Source organism: Gymnoscopelus microlampas, assembly GCF_963454915.1.
Source record: "Gymnoscopelus microlampas genome assembly, chromosome: 11".
Lineage (NCBI taxonomy): Eukaryota > Metazoa > Chordata > Actinopteri > Myctophiformes > Myctophidae > Gymnoscopelus > Gymnoscopelus microlampas.
In genome coordinates, this window is record NC_139948.1 from 26,118,947 (window position 1) to 26,142,316 (window position 23,370).

At 42.1% G+C, this 23,370-nt stretch overlaps 1 protein-coding gene across 1 annotated transcript; it reads right to left on the reverse strand.

Annotated features, from left to right (window-relative positions):
- Positions 1-2,073: 2,073 nt before the first annotated feature.
- On the reverse strand, positions 2,074-15,604 carry LOC311054681 (extracellular serine/threonine protein kinase FAM20C-like; the record flags this gene model as incomplete). The annotated part of the gene is made up of 10 exons (XM_084070685.1): positions 2,074-2,317; positions 2,539-2,598; positions 2,787-2,868; positions 3,522-3,631; positions 4,099-4,279; positions 4,935-5,050; positions 7,650-7,742; positions 9,342-9,420; positions 14,326-14,507; positions 15,180-15,604. The coding sequence occupies 10 exons, from the start codon at positions 15,602-15,604 to the stop codon at positions 2,074-2,076; spliced, it is 1,572 nt and encodes a 523-aa protein (XP_083926811.1).
- Positions 15,605-23,370: the final 7,766 nt, after the last annotated feature.

Sequence of the window (23,370 nt, forward strand, 5' to 3'; positions counted from 1 at the left end):
TACCGTGCGAGGTCTCCAACTTTAGTAAAAAATAAACAAAGCTATTTTGCTATTCACCGAAACAAAGGCAGTTTTGTTTTGTTGAAAGTCTATTCTCCAGGGTGGGAAGCCTCTCAGGACCCCACCTTCTCTGTATAATACACTTTTTGGGCAGAAAATAAAATATGTTCTCCAGACGGAAATTATTTTATATACTCCACTGCGCCCTCTACAGATGTGGTCAATATAAATTACCATGGACCAGATCTGTAGAGAGCGCAGTGAGTTGTGAAATAGTTTTGTTTATTTTTTACTAAAGTTGGAGACCTTGCAAGGCAGTGGAATTTTCGGTCTATGAGTCTGGCAGAGCGTTAGCGAGAAAGAACTTGCTAACGCTCTGGACCAGGGCTAGATCAGACTGGTGTAATTAAATTACACTATTACTACAACACTCAGCTGGAACAGATCTTCAAGCTAACAACTCGTCCCATATAAACGGACCTTCAGGTTTTCCCCACATCACTACATGGAGAAACGAAGGAGTGGAATGATAATCATTGTTTTATTCTGCTGATTAACCTGCAAAGCAACTTGATTCCAGTCTATATCTGCTGCTACTGCTCTGCCTCTGTATATTTCATTTAATCCCATGTTCCCACAGGAGTTGACACATATAGGCCATATATTTTCTATTGTGGGTTTTATGCATTAATTTGCCAGGCCATCTGTTATAGAGGAATTTGGGAAGAAAACAATCTTACCCAATAAAAACTATTTGCATAGTAAGTACTCAAAATATAGGTAAAACTGTTATAGTATTGTACTGATATAGCATATGAATAAATAGCCTAATTAAATTTGAATTGTTGTATTTGATATAGGCCTACCTACATTCAGTAATGGTATGGATATTGGAGGATTCAATTTATTCCAGGGATCATGCCAGTCACACGTGGAACTAGCTTCCCATAATACTGTGTTTCAGGCACTTGTAAGAAGACTGTTCAAAAGAAATCCTTATATAACCAAAGTAGTTCAGAGGCTGATCGAAAGAGTTGCCTTTGACGAATGTTTGATGCACTGGCCAAGCTGTGGTTTCACTTGTCTTTTCAATGTGACTTTTGTCATCCGATCACAAAAGGACACATGTCAAGTCTATGTGCAAAGATCAGACCTTGCTTGCATTGTGAGCTGAAGAGCCAGACTGCATACCAAGATGGCCTGTCTGGCTCACACGAGGTGTGGATAGCTAAACAGTATATGTGGGCAAACATAACATAATTTATGAAATATAAGCCTAGCATCATCTTCCCATCAAGCATGTCCCCAACATCCTCATTGTAATGTATGTGTATGATGTGTAAAACATTTCTAATCTTACATTTCTGAGTGTTTAAGGAAAGAAGGAGGTAACATACAAGATGAAGGAAACACCCACCAAGTCCAAGTTCACATGAACTTCACCTTCCACGTGCACAGACAAAAGCATGTTTCTGAGTGTTAAGTGATACCATGTTTAAATGTTTACCGTTTATTCTCTTGGAATCTTGGAATTAAGGACATCATTCTCTAACCTTGGCTCACTATTAGAATAAAACATTATCTCTTTGCAATTACATGACTTTGTCAATGTCTCTGTCCAAAGTTCTGACCAGCAATGCATCCCACTCATTCATGTAGACATGTCACAGTCCACTAATTGCTGGATTCATTGGGGGATGTCTATACTTGCTGAGGGATTGAAGTGGACATCATTAAATGTCCAGTCAATGCAATGATTCAAACCAAAACTCTTCTATTCTAAACTTTAGACTATAGACTGTATTTGTCTTTTTTAAAATGATCAATTTGATCTCATCAACTCAAAATAAATAAATTGTCTTGATACTGGTTTTGAGTCACATTCAAACCCATGGTGACTGTGTTTAGTGGTAACATGGTTCAGCCACCAGGTCACCCACAGACTGCATGTCTTATGACCTTATTTGCTTAATTGCCACCATGTCAAACACATACTGTTGGTATTGACCTGCAATTCTCTGGCAAAATAAAATAGTATGAGTGAAGATTTTAGAAAACATGTATATTTTATTGTCATTCAGGCTGTTCATATCCTTCCATGTCATTGTAGATGACATCGTCATGATGACCCTGACAGGTGCTTATCACCTGCAGGACATTTGCTAAGCGACGGTCCAAGGCAGAGAGGTGTGGTTCGGAGAGGAGTGGGGCCATGCGCTCCAAGGGATCCTGGGCCAATGACTCTCGCATGACATCACTCAGACGGAAGCCAGGAAGAGACAAGAGTCGTAGGCGCAGGAGAGTGGAGCGTCGGATCCTATATAAAAATATTTAGTAAGTAATTACTTGATGAAAGACACTAACCTCATTAGTCTCCTTAATTCTTTTTTAGTCTTTAGACTTAGTCTTAGTACATTTACATTTTAAAACCAATGTTTACAAATTTGGAAATATTTCCAGTAGCAATATAAAACACATACTGTATGCCTCTTTTTATGTCTTACATATCAATATAAAATTTCAGGTAATTTTTTTTACCTGCAACACTGTTTCAAGGGAGCCAGAATAGAGGGCTCATCACGAGAATGACGCCCAAACCTAGAAAGCATCCACACAAAACATCATAAGATGCTTCATTCTATTAGATCTACCATTACCACGTTAGACGTTAGATTGTAGATGTTAAACACAATATGTCAACAGTATGGAGGAGCATTAACATTACAAAACATGAATTCATATATATGGAGTATTTATTAGTATTAGTATGAATGAATACTACTCACGCCCGTCCATTGTCCAGATGCAGCAGAAAGGTATCATTACCAAATTTCTCAAACGTCTCATAGTGATGTCGGTCCATATTGCCTTTGAATTAAAATGGTTTTGTGATCATTCTACCGACCTGAGATAATGTGATGGAATTTTAGGGTAGAGACTATATATGCAAAGACACAATACCATAAGGCCTAAAACTTGACAAATTAATATTGGTGTTTCTAACTTCAGCAACATCCAAGAATTTAATAATCTTTCCTAAAAATGACTTTATCCGTGACTATGGGTGTGCCGATATATCGTCCCACGATATATCGTACCGCGATATATCGTACCGCGATATATCGCAATACGTTTTCGTGATGATATGTATCGGGTTTTTTTTATGGCAATAATAATAATGCAAAAACAGAAGTATTTGTTTGCATTTGCTTTTTTCACCCCATATATTTTCATAAGCTTCCCCACCCCCCATATATTTTCATAATAAAAAAGTGCCATATGTCGTATCGTATCGATATCGTGAGCCCAATATCGTGTATCGTATCGTGAAATTAGTGTATCGGCACACCCCTATCCATGACCATATTATGGTCATTTTGAAGAATATGTTTATGAAAAGGTGTTGTAGTTTACATTAAATTACAGTACAATAGAATCTTGAATCCACCATATCTGGTGGAAACTGCCTTTAGTACAGCTTATCATGCTGTAGGACTGTGGATTTCAAGGTGTTTACTAACTCATAAGATAGTCCAGTATAGCCATGTCAATCAGGTCTGCAAGTCTGGAGCCATGGTTGTATGGAGGGGTCTGTTTCACCGTATCACAGTACGCAGCGTCCTTCTCCCACCTGGAAACATATACCACAGTGACAAAGAAAAGACAATTCTGTGACATAAGAAAAAGGGGAACCTCTTTGGTGTTGTACACCTGTCAGTATTTTATATTGCACACCATGCCTAGTTGAAGGTTTTATGTAGGTAGTTCATCTCTCTCTCTCTCTCTCTCTCTCTCTCTCTCTCTCTCTCTCTCTCTCTCTCTCTCTATCTCTATCTCTATCTCTCTCTCTCTCTCTCTCTCTGACATAGATGGCTACCTGTGCACTCAGGATGCTGTGTACCTTTATTAAAATCACATGAATACAAAGCTTCCTGTGTAAGCCAAGGGCTCTTGGCTGACAGGGACCTACAGAGATGCCATGAAATAATAGTGATTACAGTGTGATATTGTAATGGTTCCCAGAATTCAGGTGGACTGACTGACAGACAGATAGGCAGCCCATGCATCATCAATGAGACAGAATAACAAATAACTCACTTTGCCAGCTTGGTGCGGCTGTATGAGCGTCTCCACGGTGATCTCCAGGATCTCCGTGGGGCCAGGGAGAGGTCAGGCAACATGGCTGCCAGGGAAACCTCCAGCGAATGGGGCCGACCACAGAGTGGGTGCTCTGTGGAGCAGTAGTACTCACACTGGCCGTAGAAACACACATTCCCCGCTAGAGGGAGACAGATAGCAGCCTGGGTTTGAATGTAGGCCAGTGGTTTTCAACCTTTTTCATGCCAAGGACCCCTAAATTGATATACATTTGGCCGCGGACCCCCATCCGAAACTTGTTTTGTGCCAGGGACCCCCAGTAGCAAAGATTTGAGTAATGTTGAAAAATATATATATTCAAAGATATGCACACATTTTCAAGGTTTTTCAAAAATAGCAGACCTACAAGCTCATTGCGCGGCACTCTGCGCAAGTGGTTAAAATGGTTGTGACGCTATGTTAACTAATTTAGCTGGGGACCCCCTGGTACCCCCACCCAAGGACCACTGGTTGAGAACCACTGCTGTAGGCCTACGCCTATATGCTGTAGTTTATAGTGACAGGATTTGTTATGCAATACAGCGTGCACAGCCTACCTACACAAACAAACACAACAATTACCAAAAACTGACCATTACAGGTCTATTTTGTGAAATTACCATTAAGGATTTTACTGTGTACTGCTTGCACCAACCTTTAGTTTACTTTCATTATGTTTACACAATGGATAATGATATAAGATTTCAGTTGAATGCTACAGATCAACCAGTAGTAATCTCAGCTACACTATCTCATATAGGCACGAACACAAACACACATATTAATATGTACAGTACCAGGAGAAGTGAAGAAGGTTCTGGATAGGCGGTGGTCTGCGGTGACCTCCTTGACTTCTGTGGTGGCGTTGATGAGACGGCCGACTACTGGAGGCACCCTGTTGAAACCCAACACTCTGAAACAGAGAGAGAGAAAGAGAGAGTCCATAAAGTGCATTATTATTATTTCCTTCCCCCAGAAATTCATATTTGCTTTGCCCCAACTTTCTTACAGAACAAAATCTTAAAGCCCCCTTTTTTCTGAAGAAAGGTTAAAGCCTTGCTTTTAAAGCTACACTCCTTATGTTTTATGTCTGTTACTCTCTCTCTCTCTATTGCAATTACGTCCAAACTATAAAAAAAGGTAATCCATGAATCTGCTTCAAATAACTTTATTGTCATTGTCATTGCAACCAGTAAGTGTCCTACCCTACACAAGGGAAGACCGGGGATCTGTGGGTGGGCCTAGGCCCAGCCAGATTGAATCTGGGCCCAGCCAGATTGACAGCTTTCCCCACCAAGATCTCTGAAAACTTCAGACAATGCTTGAGATTCCCCAAGATGAACCCCAGAAGTGGCGAGTGCGTGTGCTCCACTAACAATATGCGCCTGGCCTCTTTTTTCCACGTGCCACTGCCACTCGTAAAATGCAGCCAAATAAGACTGAGAAAATGGTTATATTGACATCATCCACCGGTCAATATAATATCTAAGCTTAGATACTATCCACCACTGAGGAACACATTTATCATGTAAGTGGAGGGAGACCACCACTGCAGACGTGCGAGTTATATTGCATCAACACAATCTAAGCAAAAAAGAAAAAGAAAAAGCATTCTAATTAATCTTAAAAGAAAAACAAAACAAATATGTCCCTACTATTGAGGCCCAATCCTGACATGATGAATCTACAGTATATTCAGACTGAGTCCAGAGTTGAGTAAAATCATATCTGCCATATATGATTTGATGGAAAGTAATCTGAGGAATACACAAGGACTGTTTGGCTGACCATGTTTGAAACTTGTTTCTTCATGATGTTCTTTGATCAGGGTTGCGAGAAGGACCCCCATGGAGAGAGAATGGTTGTGTGTGTGTGTGTGTGTGTGTGTGTGTGTGTGTGTGTGTGTGTGTGTGTGTGTGTGTGTGTGTGTGTGTGTGTGTGTGTGTGTGTGTGTGTGTGTGTGTGTGTGTGTGTGTGTGTTTGTCAACAAACAGTACAGCATGAGATTATACTTGAATACCTTCCTTGTGTCTGGCAGTATAGTGGTTTAACTGACCATTCAAGAGTAAGGTAACAATTTACTTGAATATTTCCCTGGCATTATAGATTCTTTGAAATCTACATTTCATGATAAAAGTTAAAGAAAGAAAGAGTCTGACTTATTCTGCCTCAGGCCGCCTGTCTGTCAGAAGAACTATACTACTCTTACATCAAAGGCCCAATCAGTTACACAAATATAAACAAATGGGTAGCGCCCTGCCGCCTTCAAAAATAAAGATGAATAGTGGAGACAAGCATTATTTTATCTGTAGGCGACTGACTCAAATCTTGAGAGAAGTATACAACAGATACATGATTATAAAATGCATTTGCTGTATTTTGGTTAGTTTATATTGGGGTAAAAGAGACCTGTAATTTGATTTATGTGGATTTTTGATTTATTTTTGATACTTTCTCTCTCTCTCTCTCTCTCTCTCTCTCTCTCTCTCTCTCTCTCTCTCTCTCTCTCTCTCTAGGTTGTTCTTGGACGAGACCGCCAGTGGCGTCTCCAGTCATCTCGATCCTCCATACATCTGGTAACCTCGTCAGTACTTTCTGACCCTGCATCTTGCTTTAGTACGTCCATGTCCACTTTACTTCTACAAATGAAATTCTTTAAAACTGTATGTTAATATAACCCAAATGTACTGTATATGATCAGAGCAATCCCTGATTGGGCCTTTGGGTGTGAAAAGAAACTCCTGTTTGCCTACACAGCTACCATAATTAATCCCACAAACACTTAACTCATCTTCCACACTCAACCTACAAGAGCTCAACAGATAAATCCAAGGACTGTGCAGAACATCTAAAACCAGAACACAATCAATTAATTGATCATTAAAAGCAGCCCACCCACCGTGTTAAGTGGTCAGATGTGTGGGCCACGAACACTTTTGACATTTTCAAGTGGGCCCTGATCCAGAAAAGGTTGGGAACCGCTGATCTACACTGTTAACTCCCACTGCTGCACAAACTGTTCCTGACAATGCTTCTGGACACTATTAAGCATGGCAAGTCAGCAGTAATGTAGTTTCTTAGTCCACAGCCGTGTGATGTATTAACATTGGTTAATCGAAGTGACAGTGCCATTATCTGCTTCAACAGTAACTATATTTCTCTCTCCCAAACGTTCTGCCTCTAAGCATTCTAAGGGCATTCAGCCAATCATAATGTTTCCTTTCCCTTAGATGGGTCATGAAAGGCTCAACTTAGACAAGTTTACTTTTCTGACAGCATACTGTGCCAATAGCTGAATTTACACTTTATGCTGTTATCACATCAAAGCATATAAACTAAAAGCAGTTTATGCCTTTATTGGATAATATAGTGGTACAGTATTTGCTCTCACCAGATGAGCTATCAGTGCACCCTTCCATTCATAATCTTTTATTATTTGAAATCTTGACTTCACAGGAAAAGGTGTATAGCTTTCCTGAGTAATTCCCATATCCCCTATGACAGTACTGTACCTGTCGAGGTGAAATGCAGAGATTTCTGCGTTGTGTCTCTCAAAGTCTGAGAAGTAGAACAGGTTGAAGTCTGTCTCTGCATCTCTGGACTGCCTGCCAAATGCACATGCACGCACACACGCGCGCAAACACACACGCACCCACGCACGCACGCACGCACACACACACACACGCACACTATCATTGAGCCAGCCAGTCAATGAGCCAGCCAATCAATCAATTTGTCTCACTGGCCACCTAATGATTAGTTGACTGGTGGGACAATTTGATTGATCGACTTGCTGGCTGTTAAGAACCCCCTTAAAGGAGAATTTCACCCCTGGAAGAAACTGCAATCACTCAATGGTAATAGTATTTGTAGTAGATAACAGTAGCACAATTTAAAATTTGCACCCTATGGCCAGAAAAATAATGAAATCTGTGTGTTTGACGAGCTTTTGACTGGACTGCTTATTACTACAATGACCATAATGCTTTTGGTGCACTGCCCCTCCTTGTGGCAGGGGAGGTGCGGTGTGGGTGGGATCTCCAACAACAACGTTGAAACAGCATGGCAGTGTTGCCATGTCTGCTTATTATAAGCGGCTTTCTAAAATGTAGTTGATATTTGGGCTTGTATCCAAATGTTTTGATTGTTGTTTAAACCAGTGGTTCTCAAAGATGTTCATGTATTTTTCCACGGACCCCGATCTGAAATTATATTTTGTGCCAGGAAGCCCCAACCAAATATGTGTTGTTAAACGATTAAAAAATACTCCACATTTTGCACTTTTTTCCCCTCAAGATTTTTTGGAAAATAGCAAGCTCACAATGGGTAACATCGCAACGTGTTGTGAGTTTGTAGATCGGCATTTTTCAAATATATAATATCCCATGTTAAAGTGCTCTTGGCTTAGTTATCTTCTTTTGGGCTTGTTTTCATAGACCTGGTTTCTTATTTCTTTCACAATATCTGGCAACACTGGAAGTCAGTTTGTTTACCATCTCCACGTTGTATTTGGATTCTTTCACGCGTGCGCTTATGAAACACTACACAGGATTATTATTTCATGTCAACATTCAAGTACAACTATCAGAAGATGTAACTCAGGTAAAGTAATGCGTCACTCTTCAAATTTAACAAAAGGTCCGCGAACAAATGCGCAGTTTGGGCTGTTTTCTGTGTTCTGTTGTGTCTAAGATCTCTGGCAGGAGGGGGGTGGGGGGCTGTCCGCTGGCTGCATGACGCGTCGAGACAACATGTAGTGCGGAAAGGAATGATGTAACATCTCGTGACGTAAATAACGTCACGAGATGTTCGAAGATTACTATATATCTCAAAACACAGATCATTCACAAAAATAATAATAATTGAGTCCTAAACTTCATTACCATTGGGTCAGTTTCTTCCAGGGGTGAAATGTCCCTTTAACTCTGAGAGTGTCCAAATGGAACCAAATGGACCCATTTGGTTCCATTTGTACACTCTCAGAGTTACAGACCTTTAAGGGTCCATTTGGAACACTCTTAAGGAACCCTGAGGGTCCCTCGACCTCACTTTGAGAACCACTCACCTAATCAACCTGACAATCAATCCCACCAGTCATCCAGCAAATTGGTCAGCTTTTCTTAATGTCAGCTCACAAAAGCTGACATTTGTTATCAGTCATTTTGCGAGTATTATCAGTCAGTATTATGCCATCATTGTCTTACTTCATAGGCTTCAGCAGGGCCTGTCCGTAGTTTGGAAAGGTCATGAGCAGTTTTAGCTGTGTGCCTCCAGTCTTCTGTTCTAAAAGACAATGTACTGTATGAATATAATCACCACACTTATAATGCAGTCATTAGGACTTCATTACACACACACACACACACACACACACACACACACACACACACACACACACACACACACACACACACGCTCACACACGCACATGCAGGCACGCGCATGCACATGCATGCATGCATGCATGTGCATGTGCATGCACGCACGCACGCACGCACGCACGCACACACACACACACACACACACACACACACACACACACACACACACACACACACACAAACACACACAGTTTAGTTACAGTAGTACATGAACCCACAAATTATACATTACATAATACTTTTTTTCTATCACACCCACAAACTGTACCCTGGTGGACATTCCTACAGTCTCAATTCCTTGTCATGTAGTTGGTCTGTTTCTCCACAAGGTGGGCCCATTTCAGCTAAAATAACCACAATACAGATAATGATCATATCTGTACTGTGGTGGTTGTTGCACAGGAATCAAATATCATTACAAATTAATATAGTTTCAACGATGTGGTTATGACTAAGTGGGCCCATTTTGGCTGTGAATCCCTTTCATCTTGCATTTGACTGACTTTGATCTTGTGATTCGTATGCACTGTAATTCCTAAAGGAGGAAATTGATGAATTGTTTGATAAGAGTCAAGAATGGAGTTGAGAATGATGTTCAAGTAATTTAACACCATTACAATCAATACATTTGACAACAAGACTTTAGAACCAAACAATCTAGAATTTTGTTTTGTACCACTAAAGTGTAGCTACTTTTAGTATCATGGTTTGGCTTGCAGATAGACAGACTTTATTGACACACGTGGGAGGAATTCAGTTGCCAATGGCAGGAGTCATGTGTCATCAGCCCACTCAAGTCCATTTTTTACAAACTAGATAAATAATAATAAGCCGTGTAGAATTTTGACATGTGATTTAATCTATAAAAAAAACAGAATTGACTCATTGTGGCATTACCAGTTTACACATATTAATATAATAAACATTGGCCAATATCTAAATATTACATTCAATTCTGCATGAATTATTGTTTTGCAATACATATTTCTACCTTGATGTTTCTATGGGGACCACCAGGGGTCCAAATGTACCATTATGGGTCTGTAACTCTGAGAGTGTACAAATGTTACAAATGTATACCTGTTCCTGAGTCTCAGAGTCGAATCAACACTGAGGATTTTGCAGTGTAGATTGGGATTTATAAAAAAAGATATGGGGGTCTGTGGTCTAATCCATTGGTTCTCAAAGGGGTCCGGGGACCCCCAGGAGTCCTTGACGGGTGCTAGGGAGACCCCAGCAAAATTGGTTCATATAGCATTAAAATCAATTTAACCCCTTTAACCCTAATGTGTTTCAGCTATTAGAAAATAGCCAATCTACAAGCTCACAACATTTTGACATTTCTTTCACACAAATCTTCTCTTATGGGGGTCCCTGGTGTAAAACATTTTCATATGGGGGTCCGTGGCCAAATACATAACATTTAGGGGTCCATGATATGGAAATGTTTGAGAACCACTAGCCTAATGCATATCAAACTGTGGGTCCTTGAAATGAAAAGGGTTGAGAATACATGGCTTAAGACATGTCTTACTGTAAGCCTTAGGGCTTATGATATACATGTCATGCTGAGGAGCGTGTGTTATGCATGCGAGGGGAAGTGTAGCCTACACATCAGAATGACAACATGAAGACCATGTAGTTAAGATTCTTAATCCGCTCTATTCAACACCAATCCCAAAAGAGTATTCAGTGTGTGATTTGATGGCAGGAGAAGGCATATCAAGAGTGTGTGTGTGTGTGTGTGTGTGTGTGTGTGTGTGTGTGTGTGTGTGTGTGTGTGTGTGTGTGTGTGTGTGTGTGTGTGTGTGTGTGTGTGTGTGTGTGTGTGTGTGTGTGTGTGTGTGTGTGTGTCGTGTGTGTTGTGCGCGTGCGAGAAAGGATTATATCTATGAAGATCAGGCATGCAGGAGATTTGTGATTTACGATGTTCGATTATCTGTCTTCCTGCTTTGGTAAGAAACACAGACTGGTTCTTTGTGGTTACAAATGAATTTGCATGCCTTCTGCTTCCAACCATAATAACTCTATTTTTAGCTTCCAGCTTCCGTCTTCTAAGATGAATGATGTGCGTGTGTGTGCTTAAGAGTGTGCTAATGTGCTTATAGCCTAAGTGTGTCTGGATCTGTGTTTGTGTTAACATATACTGTACACATGTGCAGTGGTGGACAAAGTACTCAACCCCAGTACTTGAGTCAAAGTATAGATACTCCTGGTCAAATATTACTCAACTACAAGTGAAAGTTGCTGTGTCACATTTGTACTTGAGTTAAAGTACTGGAATACTTGCTTTAAAAATACTTAAGTATTCAAAAGCACATCATTTAAAAAATACTAGTACAAGTTAGTGTGTGTGTGTGTGTGTGTGTTTTGAATCCTGAGAGCTCACCATGAGTGATGTGTTATGCTGTGCAGTGCTCCATAAGAAGAGAATGTCAATTTGTATTTTTTGCTGCTCTAACAGTGTTTCCGTTGTCTTTTCACAGTCAATAGCAGAGAGATCACACAGGAGAGCAGGCACAGTACAAACAGCTTCATACTGTACTGTACACGCACGCACGCACGCCTAACGCACAAACGCAGTCAGGCACGCATGGACCCGCGCACGCACACCATTCACTCTAGTGACTTGTGTCCTTACTTGCCTCCTCCTAGGCTTGTGCTTGGCTTTGCTTGATCAAACTCCTGTCTCGCGGCAGATAGGATTTTAGACACACCAAGCTGTGTGCCAAAACCTCCAGGGTTAGTCGTTTCATCTCTAATAATACAAGCCATCAACAAAGTCTGTGTGTGTGTGTGTGTGTGTGTGTGTGTGTGTGTGTGTGTGTGTGTGTGTGTGTGTGTGTGTGTGTGTGTGTGTGTGTGTGTGTGTGTGTGTGTGTGTGTGTGTGTGTGTGTGTGTGTGTGTGCGTGTACATGTCGTGCGTGCGTGCGTGCGTATGACAGACAGACAGACAGACAGACAGACAGACAGAGAGAGAGAGAGAGAGAGAGAGAGAGAGAGAGAGACAGACAGACAGACAGACAGACAGACAGACAGACAGACAGACAGACAGACAGACAGAGAGAGAGAGAGAGAGAGAGAGAGAGAGAGAGAGAGAGAGAGAGAGAGAGAGAGAGAGAGAGAGAGAGAGAGAGAGAGAGAGAGAGAGAGAGAGAGAGAGAGAGAGAGAGAGAGAGAGAGAGAGAGAGAGAGACAGAGAGACAGAGAGACAGACAGACAGACAGACAGACAGACAGACAGACAGACAGACAGACAGACAGACAGACAGACAGACAGACAGAGAGAGAGAGAGAGAGAGAGAGAGAGAGAGAGAGAGAGACAGACAGAGAGACCGACACCGACAGAGATAATACAAGAAAAAGAGCCTGCACTGCCGCCTTGCAGCTCTTTACTGCTCTAAATGTAAACCGTGTTACAGAACTTGTCACAGTCACAGCGAATACTGCCGCAGTGCCTCTGGCTGTTTCCCAGACTCGTTTGTACGAAGGGAGTGGAGTTTAATGAGAAAGCCTGTGATTTGGACTGTAATTACTTTTTAACCCACAGGAACCTGAGTGAGCACAGTGCTGACACTTTAGGGCAATACTGGGTACTGAGGTCCGTTTCAATTTACTCTTATTTACCACACACAGCATAATCTTTATTCAATGTGATATATCTGTCTGTATTTTCTCAACCATCTTTCCTGACCATTTGTCAGACATTTCTAATGCTATAGCAATAGTTATAGAAGTTGTAATTTTTAAACATGGAAGCATAAATGAAAGCGTAAATCTGTCGAACGTTTCTAATATTCTAATACCTGTCATATTGGCATGATATGATCATGACAAGCTCCCATGTTTTTGCAAAAGCATAAACATGATACCAAGGCATGGTGTTTCCTTTTTTTGTGTGTACGTGGGTGGTATTGCTGCACAGTGAGAATATTATTGTGTGTAGAGTTTCTTGGGATTCAGCCCGTTGTTGAATGCTGTGTTGGGGCAGAGTACCTAGCAAGATGGACATGTGAGGAGGCAGGTCTGCTGCCTATGGAGATTTTCACTCCAAATTTAGATATCATCTACTGCTTGAAAACAAAAGCAACACCTGTTTTTATAAAATGATTGATAGCATAACACTAAGAAACAGACTGCAGTAGGGGATTTTCTGTCCCGAAGTGGTGTAAGTTACTTAGCTAAGCATTTGTTTGACAGAGCTGGTAGCAGTTTCTCATAAAACCTCTACGTATATTGTATTTAAATGAACTTACATACTGTAAGAGAGTTATATAAACTGCTGTAGGGAGTAGAACTCTGGATATACAGTAGGCCCACCTTCAAATACATTTTGGAGAAAAAAATATGTGTATTAGGCCACCCCCTTTTGAAAAAGAAAATTGTGCCAGGGATCGACACAGGGATATGAGAATATTTTGTTGTTGTTGGATTAGATTTATTACATAGTTCTACAACTGTCTATACTGTAGGTGGAGAGAGTGAAACCTGTGATCTGAATTGTCATTCTTATACATTCTCTCACTAGGCTAACTTCTAGCTGGTGAAATAATAATGACCTGCACAGGTTTGCCCCAGGGAGCACCTTGGGACCCCCTGAATGACCCCTGGAGGTCCCCAGACTCTATTCTGAGAACCATTGGCTTAGAGGTCTTTGCAGGAAGAGAAAAATGTATCCCTCATAATCCTCTTCACCCTGCAACCTGTTTTTCTGCCTCCCATCTCCTTGAAATATCCTTCTCTCTCACCTATATCATCCTGTGTCACCCTCCCACCAAGTCGCCCTCCCCTCCTCTCTCCCACTCACCAGCTTTGAGAACACGTTGCGTTGCCAGATAATGAGTCAGCTGGGCCAGATTGGGGTCCTTCCTGTCATACAGATCCCAGCGAGAGATGCCCAGGTGGAAACGCAGCCATGGAGGGTGTGACTTTGAATCGTCCGTCCATTTATCTTTGTCATAGCCGTCCTCCTCCTCACTCACACTCTGCCTATAGGAGAAGACATGGGAAATGAGGGTAGAGCAAGCCTATAAATTGCCAGGGGTGAAATTCCAACTGAGAGACATGTATAGTACCAACTGGTGACTGTGTCAATGGAAATCATTCATCAAAAGTCATTCATCCTAGCTCTGGGCCTGGGTTGATTCTATGGTCACAATATCTGACATCTGGGGCAGTTTCAGGCTGTTGTAATTGTTGCAAGAAGTGGGCTACTGATTGCTGTGTGTGTGCGTGCGTGCGCACGCATGTGTGGATGTGTGAGAAAGTGTTGGACCATTTGATGAGCAGTGAAGTCTCTCATCTTTCTCTCTCCGCACCCGTATTTATTTATTTATCTCTGCCCTAACGGTAGTTACTTTATATAATCTCTGATTACACCTTAAACTATGCTCTCATAGCTTAGCTGTGATTTTGTTTTCCAAAGGGGGGTTCTAAAGGGATTCATGGCATTAAAGTAAACTTTTTTTGATTACTGAACCTACAGTGTAATATTTATCCCTAGTATCTTATAAAATAGCAATATATTGTAATAATCCATCCATCAGCACTATCAAAATACTTGACTGTGACTTAGTGCTGTGGGTTCATTGGACAATTTAGAGACACAGATCTCATTGAATGTTATATTTATCAATCAGTTCTTTGTCTAAACTCACTCACCAATTACTGTCATCGTCAGGATGCTCTTCACTTTCTTCATCTTCACCTTCTATACTTTCTGGATCCCCTCCTTCTTCATTTATCTTCACCCTCAGCAGCCAATCATCTTCTTCCAGCGCAGGGCGTGGCAGGTTGTACAGCGGGTGATTGAAGAGCACGTCCAGCTTGGATTGACCTTTGACCTTTTGTGTCATTTGCGAGGACGATGCAGAGGAAGAGGAGGAAGAGTGTGAGACTGACTGGCGGTGCTGGACGTCCATCACAGGTGAAAAAGGCGAGGATGATGAAGAGGAGGATGGAGGCTGGACGCAGGCTGTCTGGAGGACGGAGAGACAGAAGAGAGCCAGAAGGAGGTGCAGAGCGAGAGAAACACACGCCAGAACCAGACAGACAGAACGAGAACGACCCAAGCTGTTTCTCAACATGCTGGGGGAGAGAAAGAGACAGACACACAGACAGACAGACAGACAGACAGACAGAGTCATAGAGAGACAGAGAGAGGAGAGAAAGAGGGGGAGCAAGTGGAATTAACACCAGAGGCAAAAACTTGTCATTGTTATAAAAATAAACAAATACATTGATTTTCAACTGAAGCGTCATTCTTTCAAGAGAAAATCAATTGTTTTTGCCAAGCAACAAGGCCGTATGATGAAGTATAAATGAGTAAATGGACTGATACACATAGAGAAAGGAGGCATAATGTTCATTAGCTTCAGCCAGACGATCATTTGTCTAATTTGCCGGCAGAATGAAAAAGCTCACTAAAAGGAATCAATTCATTATTGAGCGACTCATCCGCCCCAAATTCCCAGTCTGGATCAGACGGAGGGTGAATTTACTCACATCTCTTCTCTCAGAGGCCAGCAAGCTGTCGAGAGTTCTCCCTCTTCTTTCTCTCCCTCTCTCTGTGGGGTAGTGGTGGTTAATGAGACACATCATCAAAGTTCACTGACGTTTCAATCTTCTTTTTCTTTTTCCCTGGTTTGTTCCCACTTCCCAGGAATAGAAGCGACGTGTGTGTGTGTGTGTGTGTGTGTGTGTGTGTGTGTGTGTGTGTGTGTGTGTGTGTGTGTGTGTGTGTGTGTGTGTGTGTGTGTGTGTGTGTGTGTGTGTGTGTGTGTGTGTGTGTGTGTGTGTGTGTGTGTGTGTGTGTGTGTGCACGCCTATGCACACATGCATGCATATGCTATCTTGGTGTAGTTTAAACAGATCAGTGTGGACTGCCAGGTTGCGGTGACCTGTGTCTGCAGTGCAGTTCACTGGCTGATGACACTTTATTGATCTTTCAGTCTGTTTGATCAGGCGCTGTCATGAATATGACATAACTGTAACATTATAAAATTACTAAACTACCCTGTACTTCCTCATAATGGCTGTATACAGTAGATACCTTTGACTTTATACACTACAGAACCATTTCTTTCCTGCATTAAAATATAAAAGGGTTTCATAACCTATTAAGGGGCCATGCATAACATTTTAAGTATCTATGTGTATCAACTTGACAAGTCTAAAGAGGCAAGCCTAGTTCCGGCAGACCCTTGGATACAGTAGCAGCCAATTGAGATGTATTGGTCTTTAAGTTACGTTACCTGTGTTGGGTTGTTGTGCGCATGCAGGCAGTGTTTGTGCACATATAAACAGTGTGGAAGATAGATAGTATGGTCAGCAAATTGGTAGAATTTTAAAGACGGGGTGCCGTGATTTTCAGTGACCCCGCCCCCCCCCCCCCCCCCCCCCCGGTATTATGGTTATACTAGGAAGAAGATTTTTTTCAAAAAAGTGTACAGAAATTGTTAAAATTGTTAAAAGACCACAAGCTTGTAGGATGACATTTCTACTAATCTGGACAAATAGTTCATAGCCAGGTGTCTGTCTGTCTGTCTGTCTGTCTGTCTGTCTGTCTGCCTGTCTGTCCCTCTCTCTCTCTCTCTCTCTCTCTCTCTCTCTCTCTCTCTCTCTCTCTCTCTCTCTCTGATGCTTTCAGATTTCACAACCACAACAATCCCATAGCCTGCAAAAGGACCTGTCAGTGTGTGTTGTAGAGATAGGAAGCTCAGCTCAGCCAAAGTCAAAGATCCTCGATAGAGAAGACATGTCATTCCAAGCCTCGCCAGTGGTATGAAATGTTATACACTGTCGGTCACCCCACGTAAACGTTGTTTATTGTCAGATCTCCCAAACATCCTGTGATCAGTGTTACCAGATCTGGCAAGAGTGTGTTGCTGACACAGACACAGGGCTCCACCAAAGTTCATTTCCTCCTGATCTGATCTGAAAGAAATGTCATTTTAGTGTCAGAATGTTTGGAAGACGAATGGGGCCAGTACTTACTTCGTGAGTATGGGCCGGGGAGAAAGGATCGGCCATAATCTTTGCTGACAGTCGCTTCTCCCATTGGGATTTATCTCAACTCTCTATCGTGCGTCACTTTTACAATTTTTAAAATCACATAGCTGCGAGGGACACAAATGAAAACTTACATGGATCCCTTACTACACTTACACTTAATCTATAAGTGTGTGTAGTGTACACCGTGTGTGTTTTATGTGTGGCATCGATCTGTTGGTACTTGTCATAGGTCGGTGTATGCGTCTGTGAACAAATTGTCAGATTGCTGGCAGACAGTCAGACTATCTCTCCCAGTAGTCCAGCTGTTGTCTTATGAAAAAGGTTCAAGGTGTTTGTTGTGCCTGTGAAATTCTTGTACTTATACAGCTATGAGCTTCCTCAACAGTGTGGATAAGGTAAAAATCTAGTCGTAATAATAGCAGGGATAAAATAGGAATAATATGGGCAATCATAGCCAAACATCAACAGTCCTAGCACTATTTGATTTGTATTTCTCTCACTCTCTCTCTCTCTCTCTCTCTCGTGTGCACGGGCGTACACACATGCACGCACGCACGCACGTGCACACACACACACGCACGCACGCACGCACGCACGCACGCACACACACACACACACACACACACACACACACACACACACACACACACACACACACACACACACACACACACACACACACACACACACACACACACACACACACCTCTTATGTTCTCTCTCTCTCTCTCTCTCTCTCTCTCGTGTGCACGGGCGTACACACACGCGCGCACGGCACGCACGCACGCACGCACGCACGCACGCACACACACACACACACACACACACACACACACACACACACACACACACACACACACACACACACACACACACACACACACACACACACACACACACACACACACACACACACACCTCTCTTAGTGATCAGCACTGAGAAAGAGCTAACCGTGGCGAACATAAACAAAGCTGTTACTCCAACCCACGCATTCAGGAGCCAGAGCCCATAGACTTTAACACTCCTCCGTACATCACATAGCATGGAGGGATTGTTCTGCAATAGGCTGTTGTTAGATCAACCAGCTGGTGTACCTTTATCAGTCAGTCAGTCAGTCAGTCAGTCAGTCAGTCAGTCAGATAGACAGTCTGATAGAAATCACAAAGCCTTAATAACAGAAATAGTCTATGTACGCTTAATTAATTGCAAAACATGACACCCCTTATTCAAAACAGATGGCGAATGCATTCTTCTCTTTATAGGGCCTACACAGGTAATACCACAAACTACCTGTGAGACCTTTATGAATTGAACCTCACAGTCAGCAGTCAGTCCGTCAGTCGGTCAGTCACATACAGTATGCATCTATAGTGTTGGTCCTGCTTGTCCAGCCAAAAAAGAGAGAGAAAGACCTACTGTACTCATTCCAGCAGACAAAATTATTTAATGGATTTCATGGATTCCAATTTGCCCTTGGCCTCTTAGCTTCACATGGCCCAATCGTTCATATTCACAGCCCAAATTGCCAGATGATTTTGCCACCCCCCCCCCCCCCCCCAGAAAAAGAAAAGAAAGAAAGAAAAAGAAAATTGCAAATATCAGCAGCTTTAGGGAAGGCTGTGTGCTGTTCCTTCACATAGAAATGTGTAAGTGTGATTGATGCAGTAATTTGAAGAGAGTGAGAGAGAACCAGGAAATGTGTACAACCCTTCGTCTCTCTCTCTCTCTCTCTCTCTCTCTCTCTCTCTCTCTCTCTCTCTCTCTCACACACACTTCTATTCCTAGGAAGTATGGGAACAAACCAAGGAAAAGGAAAAAGAAGATGTCAGTGAACTTTGATGACGTGTCTCATTAACCACCGCTACCCCTGACACAGAACAGAGAGAGGGAGAGAAAGAGAGAGAGAATACATCTCGACAGCTTGCTGGCCTCTGTGAGAAGAGATGTGAGTAAATTCAGCCTCTGCCTGATCCAGACTGGGAATTTGGGGCGGATGAGTTGCTCAATAATGGATTGATTCCCTTTAGTGAGCTTTCTCATGCTGCTGGCAAATTAGACAAATGATCAGCTGACTTATTAAGCTAATGAGCATTATGTACTGTAACTCTTTTCTCTAACGTGTATCTGAACTAGTCTAGTTTATACTTCATCATATGCCGAAAACAATCAACTCGAACCTGACAAACATGACGGTTCAGTTGAAAATGTGTCAGTTTATAGTGTGGCTCCGTTTGGGTCTTTGTTTAACTGAGCATAATTGTACAATCAATATTTTGTGTGTCTATTCTTCTGCTTGACAGCATCTGCATTCGTTTATTTATTTACAATCATCTCATTCTTTTTGCCTCTGGTGTTAATTCCACATCCTCTCACTCTCTCTCTCTCTCTCTCTCTCTCTCTCTCTCTCAGATGATATCTGTCATCTGCCTGCTGTTTCTGTCTGTTGTATCCTCTCTGTGTCTGTCCCTCCTGGCTCTTGCTCTCCCTTTTCTATAATCCTGACATAAGATGTAATGCTGGATGAGAAGTCTCCCCTTTGGAATCAACTTTTAAACCCTGCATGTCACCTCCTGGGAATAATGAGTGACACGATCGCTGCTTCCAAACCGCTCTCTCTCTCTAATGCCTTTGACTCCGTTTCTCTCCCGTGCTCTGTTTGTATTCTGACAATCTCTAACTCTCTCATCTACCTCAGTGTTTTCCACCTGTCACTCTCGTTATCCTCTCCTCTTCTCTCTCTCCCTCCCCTCTCCTGTACCCATTCACCTCCAATATTCTGTGCTATGTTTGCTACCCCTCCCTCTCTCTCTCTCTGACTGCATCTCTCTCTCTTTCTTTCTCTCTCTCTCTCTCTCTCTCTCTCTCTTGTATTTTCAGGTTGCGCACGCATGCACACAAAGCTCTCTCCCTCTCTCTCTCTCTTTTGCTGGTGAAACACAAAGCTTTATGTCTGCACCTTATGAAGACAAATTGGACGTAAGACCAGTCGACATGTGTACACGTGAGCACACACGCACACGCACGCACACTAATGTTCATACTCGAACATACAGTATACGCACAAATACTACATTTACAGGTAGTACATACAAATATAGACACATTCACTGCACGCAAACACATAGTGATTCATATGCACGCACGCGCGCGCACACACACACACACACACACACACACACACACACACACACACACACACACACACACACACACACACACACACACACACACACACACACACACACACACACAGAGAGAGAGAGGGAGAAGGAGTAAGAGAGAGAGAGAGAGAGAGAGAGAGAGAGGAGAATCCATTCCAATGAATTAATATTCCATGTCTCATTAAAGTCCACTTACAGCCAGGGAGCTCAGACTGAATAAAAAATTCATCCTGCGCTCACTGTCCCTTTATTTCACTCCTTCTTTATTTCTCTCTTTCTTTATCTCACTCATTCTTTATTTCACTCTTTCTTTATCTCACTCCTTCTTTATTTCACTCTTTCTTTATCTCACTCTTTTTATTTCAATCTCCATATTTCGCTCCGTTTATCCCACCTTCTCTATATTTCACTTTATCTTTACTTCACTCTTTATTTCTCTTCTATGTATGTTGTGCTCTATATTTCAATCTCTTTATTTCACCCTCTTTATTGCACTCCATTTCACTCTGTTTTTTCGCTCCGTTTATTTCACTCTCTCATCATTTCACTCTCTATTTCACCCCTCCTGAATTTTCCTGAACTCCCTTTCCCTTCCAGCTCCCTCATCCTTTCTCACTCTCATCATAAAACCATCCACTCATCTCCTGCTAAGTGACCGTCATTCCATCTTTCAGCACTTTTATTTCCTCTGGATGTGACAACCCCCTGTTAATTAGCTAACCTAGTATAAGTTGTCCTTAATTAGCGAACCTTCCTTTAAGATAGAATGCATTATGTATGTGTTGCTGCATGCGTGCAGGTCCCAGTAGAACAGGCCGATGAGTGAGGTTTCTCCATCTTGAGGCAATTAGCTGTGCGATATTGTATGTAGAGTTTGGAAAACATGGAATGACATGACGTGGAATGGGATTACTGGAACCTGACTATACTTTTCAAAGATACAAAGATACGGTTTATTTGTCACTCACTCATGTGATTACATGCAGCAAATTGTGCATGTGACATGCTTCACAGACTGTGCTAAAGTGACAATAACAATTTATAGTGTAACAACACGATGATGGAAGTATGGTAGTAACCTATAGCAGAAATGGAGAGAATATGAATGGAAAATAATTTTGCAAACAGGATATTCAGAATATGCAGTAAACCCCACCACCCCAACAAGCTCACAACGCGTCGCATTGTGAGCTTGTAGATCTGCTTTTTTCAAATATTTTAGCACTTTTACTTTTGGTACTTTAAGTACATTTTGATGCCAATATCTTTGCACTTTTACTCATGTAATTTTTTTAATTCCGGACTTTTACATGTAACGGAGTACTTCTACATTGCAGTATTGGTACTTTTACTTAAGTAAAGCAATTGAGTACTTTTTCCACAACTGCCTGGGAGGAGCTATTTCCGTATACCAGAAAGTGATGGGCCCTGTCAGAATGCTCTGAGTTGTAGCAGAGTAAATGGATTTCAGGACCCTCTTGAACTTGAATTCACTTGGCTGTCTGAGGCGATACAGGTGTTGCCCTGGAGGAGGCGAGTCCGCAAACGACGAGTCGGCGTCTCTGTTGCTAGCCTTCTTTGTCATAGTGTCTGTGTGCATTGTCCATGACAGGTCCTTGTGATGTGCAGTGTGCACACCGAGATACTTGAAACTGCTCGCCCTCTCCACTGGTGTCCCGTTGATCATGAGGGGCGTGTTGCCACTTCCCCTTTCCCATATTTTCAATTTACTCAGATTTTCCTTTTAGAGAACTAGACACACTAAAAGAAACATGACATACACTTATCAGTGGTCTTCAACGTTTTCAGGCCAAGGACCCCCTAGCTGAGAGAGAGATGAAGCAGGGACCCCCACTACATATTGTATAAAATTGTGTTTTAGATTAAACCATTTTTTTTTTAAATGTGCAATACAAATAAACCTGCCTTGGCTTGTATCTGTTTGTACTGTATAATGTGTATTGTTTGTTTAGAGGACAGTGCAAGACATTCAATATAAAGTTACACATAATGTTATGTGTATCACTCAACAGAGAGACACTATCCAATAGAGTGAGATTATCTTGGCTTAACCACCGGCTTGTCCCTGGGACTCTGAAAGACATGGAGCACCTGTGATCAAAAGAAAAGAATGGAGGAGAAGGGATTGTTATGTTGTTTTATTGCTCTCAATTTCTTCCAATCTATTCTGAAATCAATCTCAGTGTTTGTCACTCATTTCACACACATGCAAGCATACGCAAACACTCGCGTGCGGGCACGCGTGCGCGCACACACTTACACACACACACACACACACACACACACACACACACACACACACACACACACACACACACACACACACACACGTGTATGCACGCACGCGCACGCACACACACACACACACACACACACACACACACACACACACACACACACACACACACACACACACACACACACACACACACACTCACTCAGAAAGTGCAAACTTCAAAGCTTCCGAGTCCTGTATCCCTTGCAGCGGTTGAACCTTAATGTAGGTTGCTTGGAAACAACCCAGAATTTGGTACCTAATTGGCAGGTGCTTTGTATCCACTGACAGGCATGCAGTCAGACGGCGAGTCCATAGTGGAAGGTGTAAACTCAGGCTAATAAGACAGAGGGAATGTCAGAGCATATATGACTCTGAACT